The sequence below is a fragment of the Theobroma umbraticum genome, unplaced genomic scaffold, assembly GCF_002168275.2.
Source record: "Theobroma umbraticum cultivar Fairchild unplaced genomic scaffold, ASM216827v3 scaffold_20.0, whole genome shotgun sequence".
Lineage (NCBI taxonomy): Eukaryota > Viridiplantae > Streptophyta > Magnoliopsida > Malvales > Malvaceae > Theobroma > Theobroma umbraticum.
In genome coordinates this window covers 762,586-784,109 of record NW_018397266.1, presented here as the reverse complement: position 1 = coordinate 784,109, position 21,524 = coordinate 762,586, and the positions used below count along the sequence as shown (strand labels likewise).

The window sequence follows — 21,524 nt, the reverse complement described above, 5'->3', positions numbered from 1 at the left end:
CATCGTGTAATCCAATATTATATTATCTATATAAAAAATAGATATAGATTAGGTCATGCTTATCATATTTGTTGTTAAATATTTTTTTTTATTAAAGTTTAGAAATTTGCTTTATTTTCTAAACAATAATTGGATAACTACTTCATAAATTATTATTGAAAATTTCATAAAACTAATAAAATGACAGTATTTAATATTAGCAGTGTATTAGTTTATCTTATTTCATTTACTATATTGAAAGATAAGAGTGAATGATAAAAATGAAAAATGAACTAATTAAACAACTTTAGTTTCCTTGTTGATTGATGATGATATTTTCATTGCTTACCCTCATCTTTCACTCTTCATCCTTCATTTAGAATAGGTTTTAGCTTGTAAACCCTCATTATCATATATGCAGTGGTCGCTTATGTATGGAGTTAATCAATCCTATGGCATTTCCTTTTCCATACGTTTAACAATCAAATCACGAATTTATTCTTGAGACCAATTAAGTCAGAAGTGGGCCAATGTGGCTGCTTTTGCTAGTGATGCAGCTAAAGGTGGTCAGTAAGTCCGCATAAATGGAAAGGTAATTAGCAGAATATTTAACAATTCACGTTGAAGAATCATGGATGAGCTTTATTCATTCAGGATAGTGTTGAAGCTTCCAAGAATTCCTGTCTTCTAGTGCTGTCTGTCCCAACACACCAAGGTTCCAAACAATGCCGAAGAGAGAGAGAGAGGTGACATCGGTTTCACCTGGCTTATATAATGTTGTGTTAGGAATTTGGTTAAGATGAAAGCATGCTAAGATTGCATGGGAGGCTTGGCTCGAGATGTAAACACTACATATAACGAAACAAGCCCAGTAAAGGATTGGCTTTCTTGAATCTTCCTCGCAATTCTTATCAGCATCTCACCTACTTCCTGCTATATAAAGAAGCTGATCTTAGATTTTTTTAGTTCCCTTGCCTGTTGTCCGAGCTGCATGCACCTGATCAATGAAATCCTGGAAAGAGAAATCTGTTTTATATGGTGTGATCTTGTTCTGCTTCTGCACCTCTGTGTCTGCATTGTTATCATCAATGGGTGTCAATTTTGAAGGTAACCGCAGTTCCTTCTCATATATATATATATGATACTCGAAGAAGTTTTAAAATTTGAATTGTGAAGTAACCTTTTTTTTTTCTTTCGAAATTTTCTTAGTGCAAGCTTTAATGGGCATTAAGAATTTCCTGGTGGATCCTCTTGGGGTTCTTGACCATTGGGATGAAGAAGCCCTTGATCCATGCGGTTGGAGTTATATCACTTGCAGTCCTGATGGTCTAGTCGTTGGGCTGTAAGTAGTACTTAAAGCAGCCAAAATATTCACTCACCGAAACTTGGAAAGACAAACACAATACACAAAAAGATAAATACTTATATTCCAGTACTTTAGTAAAGACTAGGGAAGATACAGTGATGTGGTTGAAATGATTTTGTTTCAGAGGAGCTCCAAGCCAGAATTTGTCTGGTACTCTTGCACCTACCATTGGAAACTTGACAAATCTCCAGTACGTGTGAGTATCAAATTCTCATCAGACAAATTGTGCTAGCTATAGCTAGAGTGCCTTGTATCTTAAATGAAAGTTTTGCAGGCTCCTACATGATAACAATATATCAGGACATATACCCTCTGAATTAGGGAAGCTTCCCAAGCTTAACACACTTGATCTTTCTAACAACTCCTTCTCTGGTCAAATTCCCAGCAGTCTGTCCCAAGTAAAAAGCCTCCAATACCTGTAAGTATATATATGGAAATATTGTCTATCCTTTAGCACATTTTTTTTTTCCTGAATGACAGTTATTTACTTGAATCAGTTTGAATCTAATAATGGATTTTCTTGGTTACCAATATGTGGGATCTGTTAAATTTTCCAGGGACTTGTCTTTCAATAATTTGAGTGGTCCTATGCCGGGGTTCTATGCAAAAACATTCTAGTAAGTTACTCCGAGAGTTAGCTTTTGTGTCCTGTGTTTACAATGTTTATAACAAGCAATACAACTATATAACTTTTAGTACTATTTTGTCTATTTATTATTTGCTTACATATTTTTTAAGTTGACACAGCACTGTCGGAAACCCATTGATCTGTGCCACAGGGAGTGAGCAAGACTGTTCCGGACCAAGACCAAGACCGATGCCAATTTCTTTTTCCTTGAATAATTCACAAAGTAGGAACAGTTCTCCCACTTATTATTTCTTCAGTTTGTCCTTATCTTGAAGTTTTGCTCAAAAGGTTGTGTTAATTCTTTTTCAAACCATAATCACCGACCTTTTGACTTTAGTGTAAAATTCACGATTTAAGTCACCCTATCTAGAATTTAAGATTTTTATATGCATCCTATCACCTGCCTTAAGATTATGTTACTTTCCGGTTCTGTTTAGAAATTCTAATTCCACATTGATATGGTTTCTCCCAAATTTGTATGATTGTCTGATTCTTTAATCTGACATCATATTTCTGTGCTTTTTACTTGTTAGACTCACAACCTTCTGGAAAACCCAAAAGCCACGCAATTGCTTTAGCATTTGGCTCCGGCCTAAGCTACACCTTCCTACTAGTTTTGGTGTTTATTTTCCTTTTTCTGAGACGGCTGAGACACAAGCAGCAAATATTCTTCAATGCCAATGGTGAATTTTTTCTCTCTTCCCCTTTTTGTTTATTGAAAGTAAAGTTAAAAATCTTGACATGTCAGGTAAGCTCTGTCTGTTTCTTTGAATATTATTAGCCACAAACGAGGAAGAAGAATCCATTGGGAACTTGAAGAGGCTCCCTTTCCAAGATCTTGTGATTGCCACAAACAACTTCAGCAGCAAAAACATACTGGGCAGGGGTGGATTTGGGAATGTCTACAAAGGACGTCTTAAAGATGGGACAGTTGTAGCAGTTAAAAGGCTCATAGATGGAAATGCTGCTGGATGGGAAACCCAGTTTCAAGCTGAAGTAAAGATTATCAGTTTAGCAGTGCACAGGAACCTTCTACAACTCTATGGATTTTGTATGACAGCAACAGAGAGGCTCTTAGTTTATCCCTTTATGTCTAATGGGAGTGTTGCTTCCCGTCTCAAAGGTAACATAGAAGTATTTTTTTTTTCTGCTACAATTGAAGCACTTGCTTTGATTTTGCTACATTTTGTAATGAATAAATGGCTATTTATAGTTTACTTCATAGTTCCTTCTCTTGATGTCTTGCAGGCAAACCAGCCCTGGATTGGAGGACAAGAAAAAGAATTGCCCTTGGCACAGCGAGGGGACTATTATACCTTCACGAGCAGTGTGACCCTAAGATCATTCACAGGGACGTTAAGGCTGCAAACGTGCTGCTTGATGATCAGTTCGAGGCTGTTGTGGGGGATTTTGGTCTAGTTAAGCTGATGGAACACCAGGATTCTCATGTGACAACGGCTGTGAGGGGAACTATAGGGTACATTGCTCCAGAATATTTGTCAACTGGTCAGGCCTCTGATAGAACTGATGTATTCGCTTTCCGAGTTCTTTTACTTGAATTAATGACAGGCCAAAGACCTTCACAGTTTGGGGAAATGGATATTGAGGAAAGGGCAATGATTGATTGGGTAAGCAGCAGAGATCTTCTTGCACTTTAAATGATTCTTGGGTTTGAAATCTGAATAGCTTCCGAATTTCAAATGCTCCCTTTCTTTCTCCATGGATTCAATTACTCATATCGTTATTGCAGGTGAACAAAATTTACAAGGAAAAAAGGTTTGATGAGCTAATAGACAAGGGCTTGGAAAACAACTACGATCAGATTGACCTTGAGAGAATGATTGAGCTGTCGCTTTCTTGTACCCAACACCATCCAAATCATAGACCAAAGATGTCTGAAGTGCTTCAAATTCTTGAAGGAAACATATTAGCAGATACAGAAAAAGATTCTCAAACGGTTGAAGAAGAATGTTGCTGAGCTGGGGAGTTTTCCTCATCGGGATAGTCTCTTCGGATACTCTCTGGTAGTAAAATCTTCCATAAAAAGCTAACTTGGGAATGGAAAACAGTGTACTATATAGGGAAAATGTAAGGAGGTTTCTCCTCATCAGGATCCAGTTATGTGATTTCAGCTTCGGGGCTGAATAACAATTTTCTTCACTGTCAATGATCTGATCAATAGAAACCTAATCATATCTAATTCATAAATTTTACCATTGAAGTTAGTTTGCTCTACTTCTCGAAGCTGATGCAAAGAATCATGTGATGGTTCTTCATAATTGAACGATTCCTCCCCCAAGAAAAACTACTAATAAGAAGATTAACAAGGGACCAACATCGACATTAATAATACTATAACAACGAGCTAACCTCGACTTTGAGCTTTCTCAAGTTTGGAGAGCTTCTAATCAAGCAAAAGGCAGTATAGACTTTAGACAAGTCGTAACAATCCAGGTACAAATATTACTGGTTTAATAATTTTTAAATCAGATTTTAAAAAATTTAAATTCAAATTACTAGTAGTGATTAACTTAAATTTTTATATAAATTTTAACAATCAAGTTCATATCCCATATAACATGAGTTATCACACATGTACTACAACCAAATATCAAAAAATATATATATATATATTCTTAAAATCAATTTCACAGGTTGAAAGGTTGTGAAGGTGATAAGCTTACCAACAAGAAGTTCCAGCGAACACATAATGCTGTAAAAGTGTTTTGAAAGAGAAATACACATAAACTTCATCTACAACTAGTACACATATATAGTTTTAGTTAGATTTAGTTTAGTTACAAGTTAATTATACACACATAAACTAAGAGGATTGGTGGACTAGATAACTATTACAAAACCATAAAAGACAGTTGATAAGATTTGACAAAAAAATAGCTGTGATATTTGTCAAGGCTGGTCACTATGTTTATAGGACAACACCAAAAGTATTTTCAAGTCAATACCCCACATTCCACATTTAATATGATTATGATTGTTAATATTTATATAACAATTCAAGTCCATTAGTACGAATAACTTGAGTTTGAGCTTTTTAAGACCATGTAGTTATTTAATATGATTATGATTGTTAAGACTTATATAACAATTCAAGTCCATTGCTACTAACAACTTGAGTTTAAGCTTTTTAGAACCACGTGGTTTAAGTTTGAAAAGTTGCTAGACCGGTCCTTGGATTTGAGTTGTTATTAAAGATATAAGAACCTGCACTAATCCGATGTGGGCTATAGGCTTTCACATCAAGGTTTTGAGATACCTTACATTTACATTTGATGTAAATGTGATTGTTAAGACTTATATAGCAATCCAAGTCTATCATTACTATATAATATGAATATAATTGTTAAGACTTATATATGTGAATGTAATTGTTAAGACTTACATAACAATTCAAGTCTATCACTACTATCTAATGTGAATATAATTGTTAAAACTTATATAACAATTTAAGTTTATCACTATCAGTAACTTGAATCGTTACAATTACAACAATGTGCTTTTATTTGTGTATCCTTACAATTACAACAATGTGCCTTTATTTGTGTTATGGTTGGATTGGCGCTCCGCTCAAGAGTCGCTATTAAGAAAGCCTTTATTTGTGTTATGGTTGGATTAACTTTCCGTTAAGAAGGAGTTCTAAGAAAAGCTTTCATTTTACCTAAACAACATAGTTGTCATTGAAGATATATATATATATATATTACTGTAGTGGAATTTTAGTTAACTTTAATTAAATTACAAGTTTACCATACACATAAACTGAGAGGTTTAATGAACCAGATAACTATCACAAAATGACAAAAGACAACTAAAAAGATTTGACAGAAAAACGATTGCGACATTTTCCAAGCCGGTCACTATGTTTCTTATTCAAAACACTTTCATCACGGTCATGAACACTCACGATTGCAAGAAGCGGGGAATTTTTGAAACAGATAGAAACAACTTTTCCGGAAAATTTGAGGAACTTGAGATTAGGAGCATCAATCTCACGCTGCTGAGCATAGCTGCAGTTTCCAAAGTCAGCCAAGATGATTTGCTGTGAAATTTAATTCTCGAAAGTCAACACAAGCGAGCTTATCAAATCCTACGAATATGTAGAGTTACAGACTACAACGATACTGATTGTGTTTTTATATTAACAAAGTTACTTCATTGAATATCAATCAATATGTGATAAAATTATCAAACTTCTATAAAATTTTTCAACAACAAAATAGTATAGCAAATATTGAAAAATACAGAAAGATGGAAGTGATATTGTTAGATTGTTTCGGACTATTTTGAGTATTCTTTTTAATCAAGTTATTATTTACAAAATGTCAAGTGTGTGTGTGTGTGTCTCTCTCTCTCTATATATATATTTATAGAGAGAGAGAGATGACAAGGCAGTGGAAAACAAGGAGTTAGATCAGTCAGCTGCGCTATGATCTTGGTTCTGATATATGATTTCTGCAAGTCTTGACGCTCTAGGAAATCGTACCAAGGCCTTCAATATCCTTGATTCACTGGAGATATCAACTGTTTTGTCAGGTTCAATTTTCATTTGCTTAAGCGATGGTGACTTGCCCAATATCAACTTCATCAACTCCATCTCAGGCCCTAAACCGGATATCTGCTTCATTACAACATATCTCAATTTCATCAAACCACCAATGGAGCGGCTTTGTCCTTCCAAGAACTGTGTCGCTGTTTCCATCTCTGCTGCTGAATTAGTACACGTCTGTGGATGATCAGAAAACTGATCTCATTATATAGCTCAAAATAGTTATGGTGACATGATTGAAGAGAATAATATTATAGAAACTCACCGTGACAACAAGTTTATGCAGATTTGGTGAACTTGTAATCAAGCCAACAACGAAAGACAGTGAATCAATGTCTTCAAACATTAGCATGGAGATGTAAATGGACCGTAAATGGTTAAATGTTGATGGAAGCCTCTTTCTAGCCCTGCATTCAGCAAGGAACTTCACCCCAAAAAATATGGAAATAAAAACTATGCATTAAGATGTTATAAGCAAAAAAGATAGATGTTTATATTAATATAACAAAATGGAAAATTTACCTTCAAAGAGTAGAGTCCCGCTACAATACTCTTAAGATTGGATAAGCAATCTAGATTGTTGATCAAAGAGATTGATCCCCCATTATTGGAAAGATTCTCTTTCATATCAGGCAGTTGAGACAAAGAAATTGTCACATGCGATAAACTTGGGGTATTCTTCAAGCAGATGTATTTGAGACTGCCAACAAATAACAAAGATTGCAGCTTGGGAGCATGATCAATGTTCAGTCTATCGAGACCATCCACATAAATAACGTACAACTGGTTAAGTTGGGGGCACCTAGCAACGAGATTCTCAAACCCTTCATTGTTGACTGTAACACTGAAAACCATAAGGCGAGTAAGGTGGTTGAATCCATTGAATGTCAGAGGAGGTGATGGGATTACACAGTGCTGAAGCCTCAGCTGCCTCAGGTTTGCACACGAAAACAAGCTAGAATGGATTTTATACCGGTCTCCCTTGAGACACTCGAGGTTGATTTCCCTAATACCGTTCCTCGATAAGAAATTAATCCATTGATCAACATCGGGATAGCTTCTCATGCTTTGGATTAGGAGGCGAAACGTGAGTATGGGGCTTTTGTGCTGACAAAGAATCCTGTAAATAACCTTAACAAGTTCATCGTCATCCTCGAACTGAGAGGCATTGTTGTTCAAGTGAAAAATAGAACGATCAGCATCTATAACATCGAATACAAGATTAGGAAGCGCGGTCCACTTGTACCTCCAACTTCTTGATAGGATACTTGTTCTCACTGCATCTCGAATCGGCAATCTACCAAGGATGCTTTCAATTACATTGTCAGGCAAGTTACTGATTATATCTGAATGCCCTCTCGGGCACAGGACCTTATGGCAATCTGTTCTGCTAGGCGAAAATTCGAATGAAAGAACCATATGTTCCAGCTTCTGGACGAAATCAACGTAAATCTTTACAAACAAACAGTTTTCTGCTCTCCAACTCAGGTTCACAATGTCAAAAACCTTCAGAGGTGGGACGACATAAAAAAACTCTATATATTCATGCATTCCGATATTTAATTAAATATACCTATTCCAAAAAGACAATTGAATCCTTCTAGGTAAGTAATTGTGTCATTATTCATTAATATATAAAACCTAGAACTAATTTGAGCCAAAATCTGTCAAACAAGAGGAATTTAGACTTTAAGTATGGCACTATGTAAACACGTAACGTTAATGGCATTTAAAACTAGGGATATAAATGGGTAAGGTACCCGCTTTTTTGAGCTACACAATCCCAAATTCATTTAATTAATAAGGTATCCTAATCCTATTAAAACTTGAACAAAATCATAAATTACTATTCAAAATATATATGTAAACGGGTAGAATACCGTTATTTTTGAGTTACTCAGACCCAAAATAATTTAACCATGAAGATATTCAAACCTTATTAAAACCCATTTAAAATTACAAAACATTATCCAAAACTGAGTCTTAATAATAAAACACTATTTGTAAATTATCGGAATTCATTAAATACTTGAGACAAATTTTACCTATTTAAAGTTTGTACCATAGTTCAACTAATATAAATTAATTTTACATTTATTAATTTACAAAAAAATATGTTGATTAAGATGGTAGGGATTAGTAAAAACAACAAAGTTTCAAATTACACTAAATCTAAAAATTTTGTAAGATTATATGTAATGTAAAGGGGAAACCTAAACCTTACTCCAGTTCGTCTTGGCTTTTAAAAACCTTATCTTAATTCGTCTCATAATCAGTGTTGACTTTTAAAAGCCTTATCTTAATTCGTCTCATAATCAGTGTTGACTTTTAAAAGCCTTACCCTAATCCATTTCATAACCAAATATAGAGTACCTGAATCAATTAGGGCATTCTAAAGGTAATACCCAAAACCTATTCGAGTTCATTTTAACTTTTAAAAGCTTTATCCTAATCCACCTCGTAACCAAATATAAAGTTGCTTTTCAAAAAAAAAAAACAAATATATAGTACCTGAACTTTAAGTTATTGAGTTAGCTTGGCACCCAAAATACCCATATAACAACATATTTAATCCTAATTAAATAACTTAAATAACAAAAAATCATAAAAAAATTAATGTTATATATTTATATGATATTTAGTTATTTAATTTGTTAAATATCTAATTAATTTATTTGATTAATATGTTTATATATAGGTTTATATTTGATGCACTGATAGTGTATAAATCAGTTCACCAAATCATGCTACATCATCATAATCATATATTTAAAATTTGTAAGGATTTAAAACTAAACATTAAAAAATTTATTTAAATATATAAAAAATATAATTAAATATTAATTTTTTAAAAAAAATACATAAAATAATAATTTTCTTCTCTCCGACTCCGTCTCAAAGTTTATTTTTTCTCCTCTTTTCTTTTATCTCTCTCCAACTCCATCTGATCAAATATTAAAAATTTCCTTTAAAAATACAATCATATGATTGTAGGGTTTGATTCCTATTTTTTTAATAAAAAAATATTCTTACCAAATTTCTCTAAGGTTTCAATAGGATTTTAGAATTTGAGGAAGAACAACAATGAAATCTAAAAATGTGAAAGAGGGTTTAGAGAGAAATAAAAATATTTTATTTTTTTTACTTTATTAATTATTAAAAATGTTTTAATATTTAATTTCAAGTCCTTATAAATTTTAAATTTATCATTGTGATGATGTAGTATGATTTGATGAACTGACAATGTATATAAACCATATATATATATATATATGTATATATTAAGGTTGATATTAAACCTTATATTATTAGATTGGGTACAGATGGAAACTCATATAACAACCTATTTACATCGCTATTTAAAAAAAATTAAATTTTCAAAAATTAAAGGAAGAGTCATTTGGATACATCATAGAAACTAATAAAATAGATACCAATCTAACTAGTCCAAACACAACAAAAATTATAGGGAATTGAAAGTGTCACATATTTTCGATGCACAAATTACGTCCTTATTTAAAAGAAATTAGATTTTAAAAACAATAGAAATAGATAGATACCAATTTAAATACTCTAGATACATCAAACAAACTATAAAGATAGATATCAATATAAATAGTGTCGCACATATTTTCAACGCAAAAAACATAACGGTGAAGGAAGATTTTTATTTATCAAAATTTATTTTATCTATTACCGATTAAGATAATGACTCTGCTTTTGTTATATGTCAAATAATTTATTTTACCTTATTAAAAATAATCTATCTTATCTTGTCAAAAATAATTTCTCTTATCTCTTATTGATTAAAATCTTACCTGTCAAAAATAATTTTACTTTTATTTATTTTATTGTCAGTTATATTTTTTACAAGTTACTAGATATATACATAAAAACCAATGACCAATTTCTACCAAGTACATTTAGAAATTTTTTTTAGAATATTTACATAATTCTTCATTGATATACTACTTTATTTACTATAATCACTACTCTTCATTTCAGAGATAAAACTAAAATTCTTTAGAATTAAATTAAGTATTAAAAGTTTTTCAATCATTAATTAAATAAAAAATAAAATACTGTCACTTATTCCTTCAAAATCTCTTTCTAAGATTGTTTTCTTGTTCTTTATCAAGCCTAACAAAAAAATTTAAAACTTTAAAAGAGAAGTAGTTGAAACTCTAACAAATTAGAAATTGAGAAATTTGGTGAGAGAGTTCAAGTTTTTGTTCAAAAAATAGGAATTCAAATCAAAACATTGCATTTTTCTAAAACCTTGAGAGAGAAATTGCAGAAACCAGATTAATTTAATAGGGTATTTTGAGTTTTTGTTGAAAGAGGAGGAATTCAAACGTAAAAATCACTTAAAAAATATATCATTAAATTATGACAAATAAAAATTATCTTAAAATTTTTAATTATCTTATTACTTTTGAAGTTGCATAATTTTATCAAACATACTTGTAAAAGAGGAAGGAGAAAAGAAAAAGATGATAGAGTTGAAGATAGATAAAAAGAGAGAACAAGAAAAGAATGGTTCTAAGAGAGTTGGAGGGAGAGAAATTTTTTATTATTTATTTTTTAAAAAAAAAATTATTAATATTTAATTTTAAATTTTTAAAGATTTTTACCTCATTGACGGAGTGACAGCATTTGATAAGCCAGTAATGTATAAAAATTATTTTACATCTTTAACACTTAAAACTAAATATTAATAATTTGCTTTAAAAAATATCAAAAAAATATTTTTCTCTCTTAACGTTCTTTTCCTTGTTCTCTTTTTTATCTCTCTCCAAGGGACACAGCAGGCACTAATTCTCAGTCTGTTCCTGATTCCATACCAGCCAGGGACAGAGCACCAGGAGCAGCCTTTCCTACCCTTCAAAGCACAATTCAAAACGTTGATCCAATTCCATACCTGCATCAACAGAAAACCTAATCTTAATGGCAGAAGAAGAGGAGGAGAACATGATGATGGAGATGGAGAGAGATAAAAAGGAGAAAACAAAAAAAAAAAAAGAAATGTTGAAAGGGAAAAAAGTTCTTTTTATTTTTTATTTTTTGTATTTTTCCAAGCAAATCAGAAATACTTAATTTAAAGTTTCAAAAATTGATGATTTTATCTCATATTTAATGAATTGACAATATATAGAATCTATGCACTGATTGATTTAATAATTTATAGATTATTTCTAGAAAAAAAAGTTCCACTTGACTAGAAATAAGCAGAATCTTATTAAAACCTTCATAAATGAGCAAATTAAACAAACTCCTGAATTTATGAGTCATTACTTATTATTCATTGATTAATGATTAATAATTAAAACCTAAAACTAATTTGAGCCAAAACTTACCAGACAAGAGGAACTCGGAATAACTATGACACTGGCTAATCTCAGCCTGGATGAGGATCTGATGTGAAGGTCCAAAGTAGCAGAAACTGTTTCCATATGTGAATGAAAGAGAGATATGCTTATCATCCATATGGAAGTGAAAATGATTACATAATTTTAATCTAGAAATAACTATTACTTTATAACTAGAGAATGTCACAACTGGCTAGAATAGCATTTGCCAATATGGCTAGGAAGTCCCCCACAAAGTGAAACAAATAGAAGAAAAAAAAAAATTAGCCAGAGCACTCTTCTTTTACAACCCTCAAAGAGAAAGCTTGAAAGCATTTTGTTTGCCCCCAGTTAACTCTTAATGATCAGTGTTTGACTGTCTTTCCCGAGCAGAAGAGTAATGCTGCAAAAACACTTGGTGGGACAAAAGAAAATCTTATAAAAGAACAAGAAAACGTGAAAAATATTCCAGAGGATCGAATCAGTCTCGGGTTAAAAAGCCCCTGTACAAGAAGATTCCTAGACCGCCAATTACCAATGTTGTTAGAACTAGAGGAACTTTAATAGGCTCTGCATCAGCCACCATGTTTTTCCTTCTTGTACTTGCTTGCTGAGACCTCTCTCCAAGTCTCTCATGAAGGAGATTACTAAGGTTGTCTAACTGGTGCATGATTTGACGCTGTCCCCGCGCAACAGTGGATATCTGCTTCATAGATATAGAGCACAAAAATTTTAGGGAAAGCAACTGACTCTGAAACTTCAAATGAATAAATATACTTCAGCAGATATAGGCTTAATTGAATGGGTACTATGAACAATATTTAAGTCGTTTCTAGCCAATGGTGTTTCAATTTATGTCAAAGACCAATTCCCTTTGTCCCTTGACAACCAAAATCAGCCCTTGAGGGAGATTTTATTTAATCCATTCCTAAAACTTTCTAACTTTTCCCAGAATTGAAAGGAACCTCAAATGTCTTGACTCTTGTTGCCAGCAATCTAGATCATATCCAGGTTTCTTCTGTTGACCTGTAAACTTAAATAAGAAGGCTTAAAGAGACCAGCCACAGTACCTCTTCGATTAAAAGTGAATCCTTAGCCAGCTGGGACGTAGATGAGGAATTGGGCATTATGGAACCATTGCCTAAACCATTGATGAAGTAAGAAGTTGGAGCAGAGCCATTGCAAGGATCTGCTTGAAAAGCCAAGTTTTGTTGGCTGGAACTACTTCTCTTGATGGTTAACGTGGAATTCAACTCTTCGACACGGGTCATAAACTCATCCATCCTATCATTCAGAGAGGATATCTGATCTGAAAGCTGAGTAATGAGTCCCTGCACAGGGCAGGAGAATAATACAGGAGAGATTAGTTGCCACAGCATTTCACCAAATATTAGTAAAAGATTAAGTACAAAGCTAGAAGAACTACTTAAAAACCTGGTGTGCTAGAGCTGACTCTGAATTTCTCTCATCAAACATCCGGTCGTTCACACTGTAACCAGCAAAGTTGGATATATTCTTCTCCCTTCGAGTTGAATATGAATGCGACATACCACTGTTTATGTTAGCATGCATCACTCTATTAGTTAAATACACATGAAGAGGGCCATGAAACAACATTCTTATGCTACAGACAAAAGATGTGTATCAGATATTTGCACCTTTTGAGATGCTTATTTCTCAAGGCAACCCTATCTGCAGAGGCTCGTAAGAGAGCTTCTTTAGGGCTTGACACGAGATCCTCATCTAGGCTGAGCTTTGTCTTCAAATCCTCCGGCAGGGCCTGTCCAACTATTAGATGAGAGCCACTAAAATTGAAAAGCACATCACAAGCTTTTGGGACTTGTCATACCATAACCTCATTTACAAGCTTTTCCAATTGGATTTGTTCAATATAGGTACGTGGAATGTATGAACCTTCCAAACCAAGCTGCTCTGCAACACATTTTACAACCAAGCGATCTCTTCCTTGCACCTATTTAAGAACGTTAACACACAGTGGTTAGTAGTAGCCTACAAACAAACTATGGAAAAAAAAAGGTTTAATATTAGCTTAACTTACAAATTATAATGATATTTTGACACAAGAAATATGACCAATGTTTTAATTGACATAGTAAATCATCAAATTCCTCACATGATTATCTGAGCTCCTCCTAAATACAAAGCACGAGTTAAAATGTTAATTTGGCCACTTCCTAGAAAGATACATGGCACTTATGAAGCGTCTATGCCGTGTATTATATGAATCCACACTCAAAAGTTTTCACCCTTCCAAAGGATATATTGACAATTACATAAAAATCATCAGAAAGAAGGTTAATTCACATAATGGAAAAAAAAATTGCGGGAATCATTACCAAGACAAAGTAGATAAAACATAATTTGTGTGAACAAAAGGCAAAATATATAAAGAAAATTATAAACATTTATAGAAACTACAAAATCAGGAATGAGTTTACAACTGAAGGAAGTTTTGAAAGTACTAAAACACCATCCTAGTACTTTCTCAGAAGAAGATTTCAGATTCTTAATAAGTACCTGAAGATATTGACGATTTAGCTGTTCTAGCCAATCAATTTTCACGCAAACTCTATCATCAGAGAATACATGGCTGTTTCTTTTAAGGATCGCAGCTATTGTATAACCCAAGGCCATTAGTCCACCAAGAAGGCGCACACTAACTTCGAATGTAATCCTTGGAGATATGACAAATGGACTATCCGTCACCCATTCCTGAAAATGAGGATCACAAACCATCAAATCAAATTTTCATCAGTTTGTACAGCTTCAACAAACATACGCCAGTGGAGAAAGGTGAGGTATCAAGCACAAAGAAAACACATGATCAAGAAAAACAAGAATTCAATCCATTCGAGTGGCAGGTGGTTGTTTTATGACAATTATGTTTATTGAAATATGCTCATTAGTGTCAAGCATCTTAAATTTATGCCTTTCTAGAACTCGACTATATTTAGAACTAGACAAATATGTGTTTTCCCAATATATCTACAAGGGTTCCTCCAGATTCCTACAACAATCTTAACTCTTGTAATACATTAATTATAGGACCTGTGAAATTGTCAATCATATCTGAAAATATGAACTCAAATCTGTAGGACCTAAACTCATGATAACAAAAGATGATATATGAGGGACAAACCTCAAACATGAGACTGTATTTTCCATCTTTATTCCGCATCCGCAGATATGATTGGCAAGATTCTGGATCTTCACCAGGAGGTAGAAGATATATATCATAAGTCTGCTCCTCTGTTTCTGTATGTTCTTCAGATACAACACTCTTAATTTGATCCACTGTAAACTTCCTTGCTGACTACAATAAACAGAAAAACTGAGATGCCAGAGCAGCTATGGACATAGATACTGGGTTAGCAACAAGTATAGTCGCCAGCAGCTTTAAAAGTATTGTAACATAGAGGAACAAGCAAAGAAGTCAGTGCAAATAGTAACCTTTAAAATATAAGTGGGACTTTGAAATCCTGTAAATGGGTTGAACTTGTTAATGATTTTTATATGTGCTGTTTGGAGATCTGGCTCAATAAAGGCCTTGTACATTGGATATACCTGTATAACAAAGAACATGCTGAGTTCTACTGGAAAACAACAATGACGCACTGAAATGCATTAAAGTAGGTTCACAAGATTTACAAAACAACAACAAACTAAGCCTTTTCTTGCTCTGTGGTAATAAATTTCACCCAAAGAAAGGGAGGTGAACATACAGTTTCAGATATTTGATGGATTATTTCTTCAGGTTCTTGGCCAGCACGCTGTATGTCTCGTAAGACTCGTTTAACAAGGTCAAAGTGAACTCCCCCTGTAACAGATACTCGAAGATCCATCATAGGTCGCAACTTTTCACTCAAAGCGTAAATGCCCTCAATAATTACAATGCGGGAGCTTGGAACTTCAAGGGTCCTGTCATGCATACGTGCTAGATTAAATATAAAATCTAGCAGCCAAATATGAAAGCACTACAAACCATCTGATTAAAAATCTAATTGATTTTATGCTATGGATTAATACTATATTGATCAAGTACTTCTACAATTCACAATTCAATGTATTAGTGTTACCATTACTTTTCCTTTGGCATACCTGCAAAAACTTAATCCTTAACAGCTTTATAAGCAAATGATAGTACTGATATGCACTAAATGAAGCAGTGTTCAACCTGTATCCTGTTCGGGAACTAGTCTTGAAATCATAGATTGGAACCTGGACTTCCTTCCCTTGCTTTAAATCATGAACATTCTGGAGCAATGTATCATAATCTGTCAAGCGTGGATCTGTTGTTTAAAAGAATCAGAAGGTTGTCATTTGCTTTGCTTGCTTTCAGTTAAAATCCTTAACATTTACTTCCCAACAATATAGATATTCAAACAAATAATTAAAACGGCTGCTCATGTCTCATTTTCTATTGATGTCTTAGAACTCATTCCTATAAAAATAAAGCACACTCAAGGACATTCATATACTGCACCATATTTGAACACAGAAAAAAAGATAACAAGAAAAACAACTCAAAATGGAAGGCAGGTATGAGCTGAAGTTTACAAAACAGACAAGCTGAATCATCCAAGATATGCAACACCCAGAAAAAATAAACACTGGAGACTTAAACAGTTTCGATTCTTAAGAGGTTTTGATCAATCAATCATCCAAAGTTGGAAAGGCTTAGGCGCGGAAGCTAATGTAAAAAAATAGGTCAATCCATGCAATGAAAGTTGAAAGGATGGAAGAAAACCTTATGCCAAACAAACTATGTTGTCCAAAAGAAAACCTACCAAAAAGACCCTAGATTCAAAGGATAAATACATAAAACTACTGATGTAGACCTCAGAAAGCTTTTAACTCATTAATAGGGTTCCCCACCACTACTGAAATCCAATTACATGCTCTAAGGGCACCAAAGCCAGAACAGAGGCTAAGCTCATTAAACAAGGAAATTTGTTTAGCACTTCAATGTGTCACCAGAGGCAATTGAAAATTGATATTCCGCACACCCAGGATACTTAAATAATAGTAACAACCAATTGACTGCACCCTAAATATACAGGCAGACAAATTCCAGATGTGCACAGTATCTTGACCAAATAATGGAATTAACATACATGGAATATCATATGTATCAACAGAATGACGAAAAGGGATGGCAAAAAGAGACAACGGAATTAAGAAGATAATCACAAACACAGACGAAAAAAAAGTGCACATATGACTCAAAAAGCTAGTAGAGAGTTAATTTATTAATGAAAGGATAAATGGTGCAAATTCGGAAATTTCAAGACTAGGATACACAAAATTCATAGATTCAATCATCACCAGATGGTGCAAATGCTAAACGATATATCAGCATTGCTTTACAGAACCTAAAAACTAGTAGTGCTTTTTCAAGACTAAAGCACAAATAAGTAATTAAAATATTGTCATAGATTTCAAGTCTGTAATGAAAAAAGATTTTCATAGCACGATGACTTTAAACCCCAGTAAACACACACACACACACACAAACATCATACGTGATGGTAGCCTAAGTGGTTAAATTCACCAGCAGAGCTGTCCAAAGTTCTATGCTAGGTTAACTCATTTTTTGGTTTCGCTGAAAACTTTTCCAAAACCACATGCATACCTAACATCAGCTAACATCCTCAAGAGTATACACAGCTTATCGACTTGATGTCGGGCAAGACACATTCTATGTCCTCTGTGTAAACGGATTAGTTTGGCAAACCAAGGCCTTAATGTCAATCAGGAACAATTTTCAATGTTAAAATGGTAATAAAAAATCATCCCATCCGCTACCATACTACCCCATAGTTGGACTTCCATCATTGAAGTGATTTCCTTGATCATTTTAACATAATAATACGTACATTCTAGCACTAATGGATAGCACCTTTCAGTGGTTCTCAATAGGTCATTGTTCACAAAACAAAAACAAAAAGAGAAATCATGGGCAATACAATCATGTCAGAGCATAGACCTTTATACAAAGTTATCAATTAATTTTAAAAAATAAAAGAACAATAAAAAATTTAAAAAACTACTCCAGAAAGTGGTGTGAAGACATTTTTAATGGTGTAGCTACTTCCTGAGAATAATAACTTCCAAAAGTACCATGTTTCAAAAGGACAGTAAAATGGGAGAAAAGATGAATTACCATCAAAGTTTCCATCAACTATTCGACTAGAATCATTATAGTTGTCCATTGATATAATCGCAATGCTGGGCATGAAGTTGAGTATCTTTTCTGTAAATACTGTCTTCCCTGCTCCAGAAGGACCTGCTAATCCTACTAATATTATTCCATCATTTTTTTGTGCTAACAATTGGCATGCACGGATAACAATAAAGAACCCCTTCTCAAAAGACAAAGGATCTTGGATTGGAACAATCTCATGGCGATCACAGCCCTTTCGCTTCACCAGCCGTACTTGATCTTTTAAGAGACCTGGTTTCTTATGTCGTGATTCAAAACCAGAAGCATCTTGAGCCATTGAAAATATGGCAGCTACCTCTGGTACAGTAAACAAAATAAACAAATAAATAAGTAGTACGAGGAAACAATTAAAGAATGGCTGTGCCCTTGGGGACACTGAAAAGGATTCAATGCTACAGTATGCCTGTGAAGCACATCAACTGACTAGATTTTCATCCAATCTAAGAAAGATATTCTTTCAGCTGGAAAGCAAGACAGACATTTATCTTCTGTATATCATTTCTAAATAAAAGTTGCATATGTACAATAAGAAAACAATCACAATGTCAATCAACAACAAAACTGAAACTAAAGTAAGAGAACAAAATTCATTGGCAAAACTAAGATAATCTCACGTCAGCTATAAACGTCAAAATTGTGTCACTTGATGCCAAAGACACATTAGGAGGCAATGATAATCACCCTGACTTTATCTGTTACTCCCACATGCGCTCAATTGTTCTTAACACGATGTTTAATAAAAAAATATATTGACCTTCTAAGTGACTTCAACCTTAGGTATAAGGTCAGGAAATGAATCATCAAGATGCCTTGCGTGCATATTTCTAAGTTTTTCAACAGACGACTTGGCATTACATCAGTTAAAAGGCATGACGGCAGTTTAGGTAAAATCTAAGATTCAAGTCACTTATACTCTCCTCTTGTATAACTTTAAACATGAAAATATAAATTAAAAAAAAAAGAAAGAGCATCTCATCCAGTTCTTGTAGGATGAATACAGCAGTAAGAGGTTTATGGAAATAAAAGATTTCACCAACTCTGTACACACTAAATGAAAGAAAAATTAAGATGATTAAATGAGAACCTTTGTAAAACTTTAATATCATAATAATCCATGAAAGTGCAACGAAAGCATCAAACTCCACAATGATAAGAGCAAAGCAAGCGGCTATTCAGATCTTCATCATAAAAGATTACAGCAACACATATTTATTATCTCCTAGGATTGCTAACTGTCACGATTATCGGCGGTACTAGTCATTAATATCTCATTTTTCACATTAAATACTCAAGGAAATTGTCAGACATTTAGTGTAAAAAGTACCAAAGAAAGAGTAGAATCAAGCAATAGCAAACAAAATAATTAGCTTTTTCTTTATTTAGTGAACCCTTGTCAGTTTTCAGAAAAACCAATACAAAAATCCAACATAAAGCTATAACATAGCACTTTTAAAGATCAAAACAAGCACCTTTTACATTCAACAAACGATAAAAACACAAAATTTTGATCCTCAATGACCCAGCATTACCAAAACAAATAAAAGATCACATTAAAAAAAATGAAAACTTGCACCACCTTTAACAACAGAACAAAATTAAACAGAAACCAAAAAAACAACACTAAACTTACCAAAGCCTCTATTCTAACACCTTATTTGGATCTAAAGCGACCACTTTTACTCCCAAAAAAAAAAAAATAAATAAATAAAACCAAAACAAATCCAACAATAAGAAAATGATGATTACCCAGATAACAAACTGGCAAAACAAACAATACCCAGATTCCAGAATTTACAAATAAATCAAAACCAACTATAGAAGAAAGATTTTTTTGCAATGATGACGACTGTACTCACCGAGTCACGCCAAGAGTCGGTTTCTTTTCTTCTTTAGTGAATGAGTCACACTGAGTTCACCGTTTCTTCATACACATTAAAAATATTGTTTATTTTATTTCTCTCGTTTCCTTTCCCGGAATAGAAAAAGAATGTGATTTTCCAGGATTTTCTTTCTTTCTTTCTGGGAAGTTGGGAATTCTAGAGAATCTGCACAAAGTAAAAACTCAGTCGAGAATGGATTCACATAAAAAATGAAAGAGAGCGCTATTTAATACTACCAGTACTTTCCATTTCTCTTTTTTTAAAAAATTAAAATTATTAAATAAATAAATAATGTTTGGTGCCACCCACTCAATCCCGGGAAGCCAAGTATTTGTGTCTCAAATGGACTGTTCCTTCCTTTTTGTTACTATTTCCAATTCCAATATCTTCTTCCCCAACCAAACTTATTGTTTGGGTCGGCGGTGTGGGGAGGGCGGTTGGACATTGGACCATGATTTCTCAATCTGTCAGACCCATCTTTTCATAATTATATATATCCAATTCCCCCACGTAAATATGTCACAATATATTATTAAGAGTTGCCCATCATTTAATTTTATTGTTATACTTTTAATTTTATTGGATTTCAAATATGAAATAACAAAAATCAACAACATTTGTATCGAAAGAGTAAAATTGAAATATAGTGACATAATTCATTATTGAATTATAATATAATAGCAGTTTGATGGTATTTTTATTTTGATTTTTCGATTGAGTTATAGATTATTGTGTCAAAAACGAAAATTAGTTTGAATTTTTTTATATAATTGAAAGAGAAAGGATTTGAATGTTATTTTTTATATAAAAAGATTATACATATACTCGGATGTAATAATTTGAAGAATAAAAAGCTTTTCCTTCTAATTTTGATTTTGTTCCGTATGAGCAATGTTAGCAGAAGCCATGAAGTGGTAGGTGGACTCTGCATGTGAAGCATGTGGCAAAGAGAAAGAAGATCAAATTGATCCTTTTGCCAAGATTGGATTTGTATGCGTTTCTTTGTGTTTATCCTTTGGATGGGCCAAAATTTTCAGTTCCATTAAAGGCAAAGTTTCGAAGTTGCATTGAAGGAAGTCAATCCTGTGGATCACCTTGTCGCGAGAACTAAAATTTGCCTAAAAACATATTAACAAAACCAATCATTGTTCTTATTCGATCAGTTCTCATTTTATATATAAAATAAATTGTTAAAAAATATAATATCATAAATATCACAAGAAAAGAAATTTTATATTATAGAAAATTATATATATTATAAATTCTTTTTAGTTTTTCATAATCCGTGGAAGAGGGGGACAAGGACTAATAAAGACTCCTTTTTAAAAAAAAATTAAAATTTCATAACATATATTTTTTTATTTTTTTTATTTTATTTTTATAATAATTTTTTATTTGGTAAGATATCTCCTAACAATTACTCTATACTTAATTTTAATAAATTTAAAGATTAAAGTAAAATTTATTAAATTAAAATTATTCCTCATATCCCACTTCCCAAACGACAGGCTC

The 21,524-nt window shown here is 33.0% G+C and overlaps 3 protein-coding genes across 4 annotated transcripts; 1 reads left to right on the top strand and 2 right to left on the bottom strand.

The window, feature by feature from the left end:
* Positions 1-1,188: 1,188 nt before the first annotated feature.
* LOC110423434 (LRR receptor kinase SERL2-like) lies at positions 1,189-4,145 on the top strand. Its single transcript, XM_089784722.1, has 9 exons — positions 1,189-1,321; positions 1,470-1,541; positions 1,620-1,763; positions 1,903-1,962; positions 2,093-2,196; positions 2,507-2,656; positions 2,755-3,096; positions 3,222-3,601; positions 3,724-4,145. The coding sequence occupies exons 1-9, from the start codon at positions 1,200-1,202 to the stop codon at positions 3,949-3,951; spliced, it is 1,602 nt and encodes a 533-aa protein (XP_089640848.1). The 5' UTR covers positions 1,189-1,199; the 3' UTR covers positions 3,952-4,145.
* A 2,260-nt stretch (positions 4,146-6,405) lies between these two features.
* On the bottom strand, positions 6,406-11,993 carry LOC110423595 (F-box/FBD/LRR-repeat protein At1g13570-like). Its single transcript, XM_021437854.2, has 5 exons — positions 11,898-11,993; positions 11,345-11,461; positions 7,063-8,046; positions 6,806-6,964; positions 6,406-6,717 (listed from the first exon to the last, which is right to left on the bottom strand). The coding sequence occupies exons 1-5, from the start codon at positions 11,991-11,993 to the stop codon at positions 6,406-6,408; spliced, it is 1,668 nt and encodes a 555-aa protein (XP_021293529.2).
* Positions 11,179-20,462, bottom strand: LOC110423542 (Phosphoribulokinase / Uridine kinase family). Of its 2 annotated transcripts, XM_089784743.1 has the most exons (14): positions 20,322-20,462; positions 19,989-20,177; positions 18,073-18,429; positions 16,084-16,198; positions 15,632-15,827; positions 15,360-15,473; positions 15,049-15,222; positions 14,427-14,621; positions 13,738-13,860; positions 13,547-13,668; positions 13,323-13,440; positions 12,959-13,219; positions 11,898-12,591; positions 11,179-11,461 (listed from the first exon to the last, which is right to left on the bottom strand). In XM_089784743.1, the coding sequence occupies exons 3-13, from the start codon at positions 18,407-18,409 to the stop codon at positions 12,370-12,372; spliced, it is 1,977 nt and encodes a 658-aa protein (XP_089640869.1). In that variant the 5' UTR covers positions 18,410-18,429; positions 19,989-20,177; positions 20,322-20,462; the 3' UTR covers positions 11,179-11,461; positions 11,898-12,369. The 2 variants fall into 2 exon arrangements, with proteins under 2 accessions (XP_089640869.1, XP_021293440.1); XM_021437765.2 differs by lacking the exon at positions 20,322-20,462 and having other exon boundaries at positions 19,989-20,289.
* Positions 20,463-21,524: the final 1,062 nt, after the last annotated feature.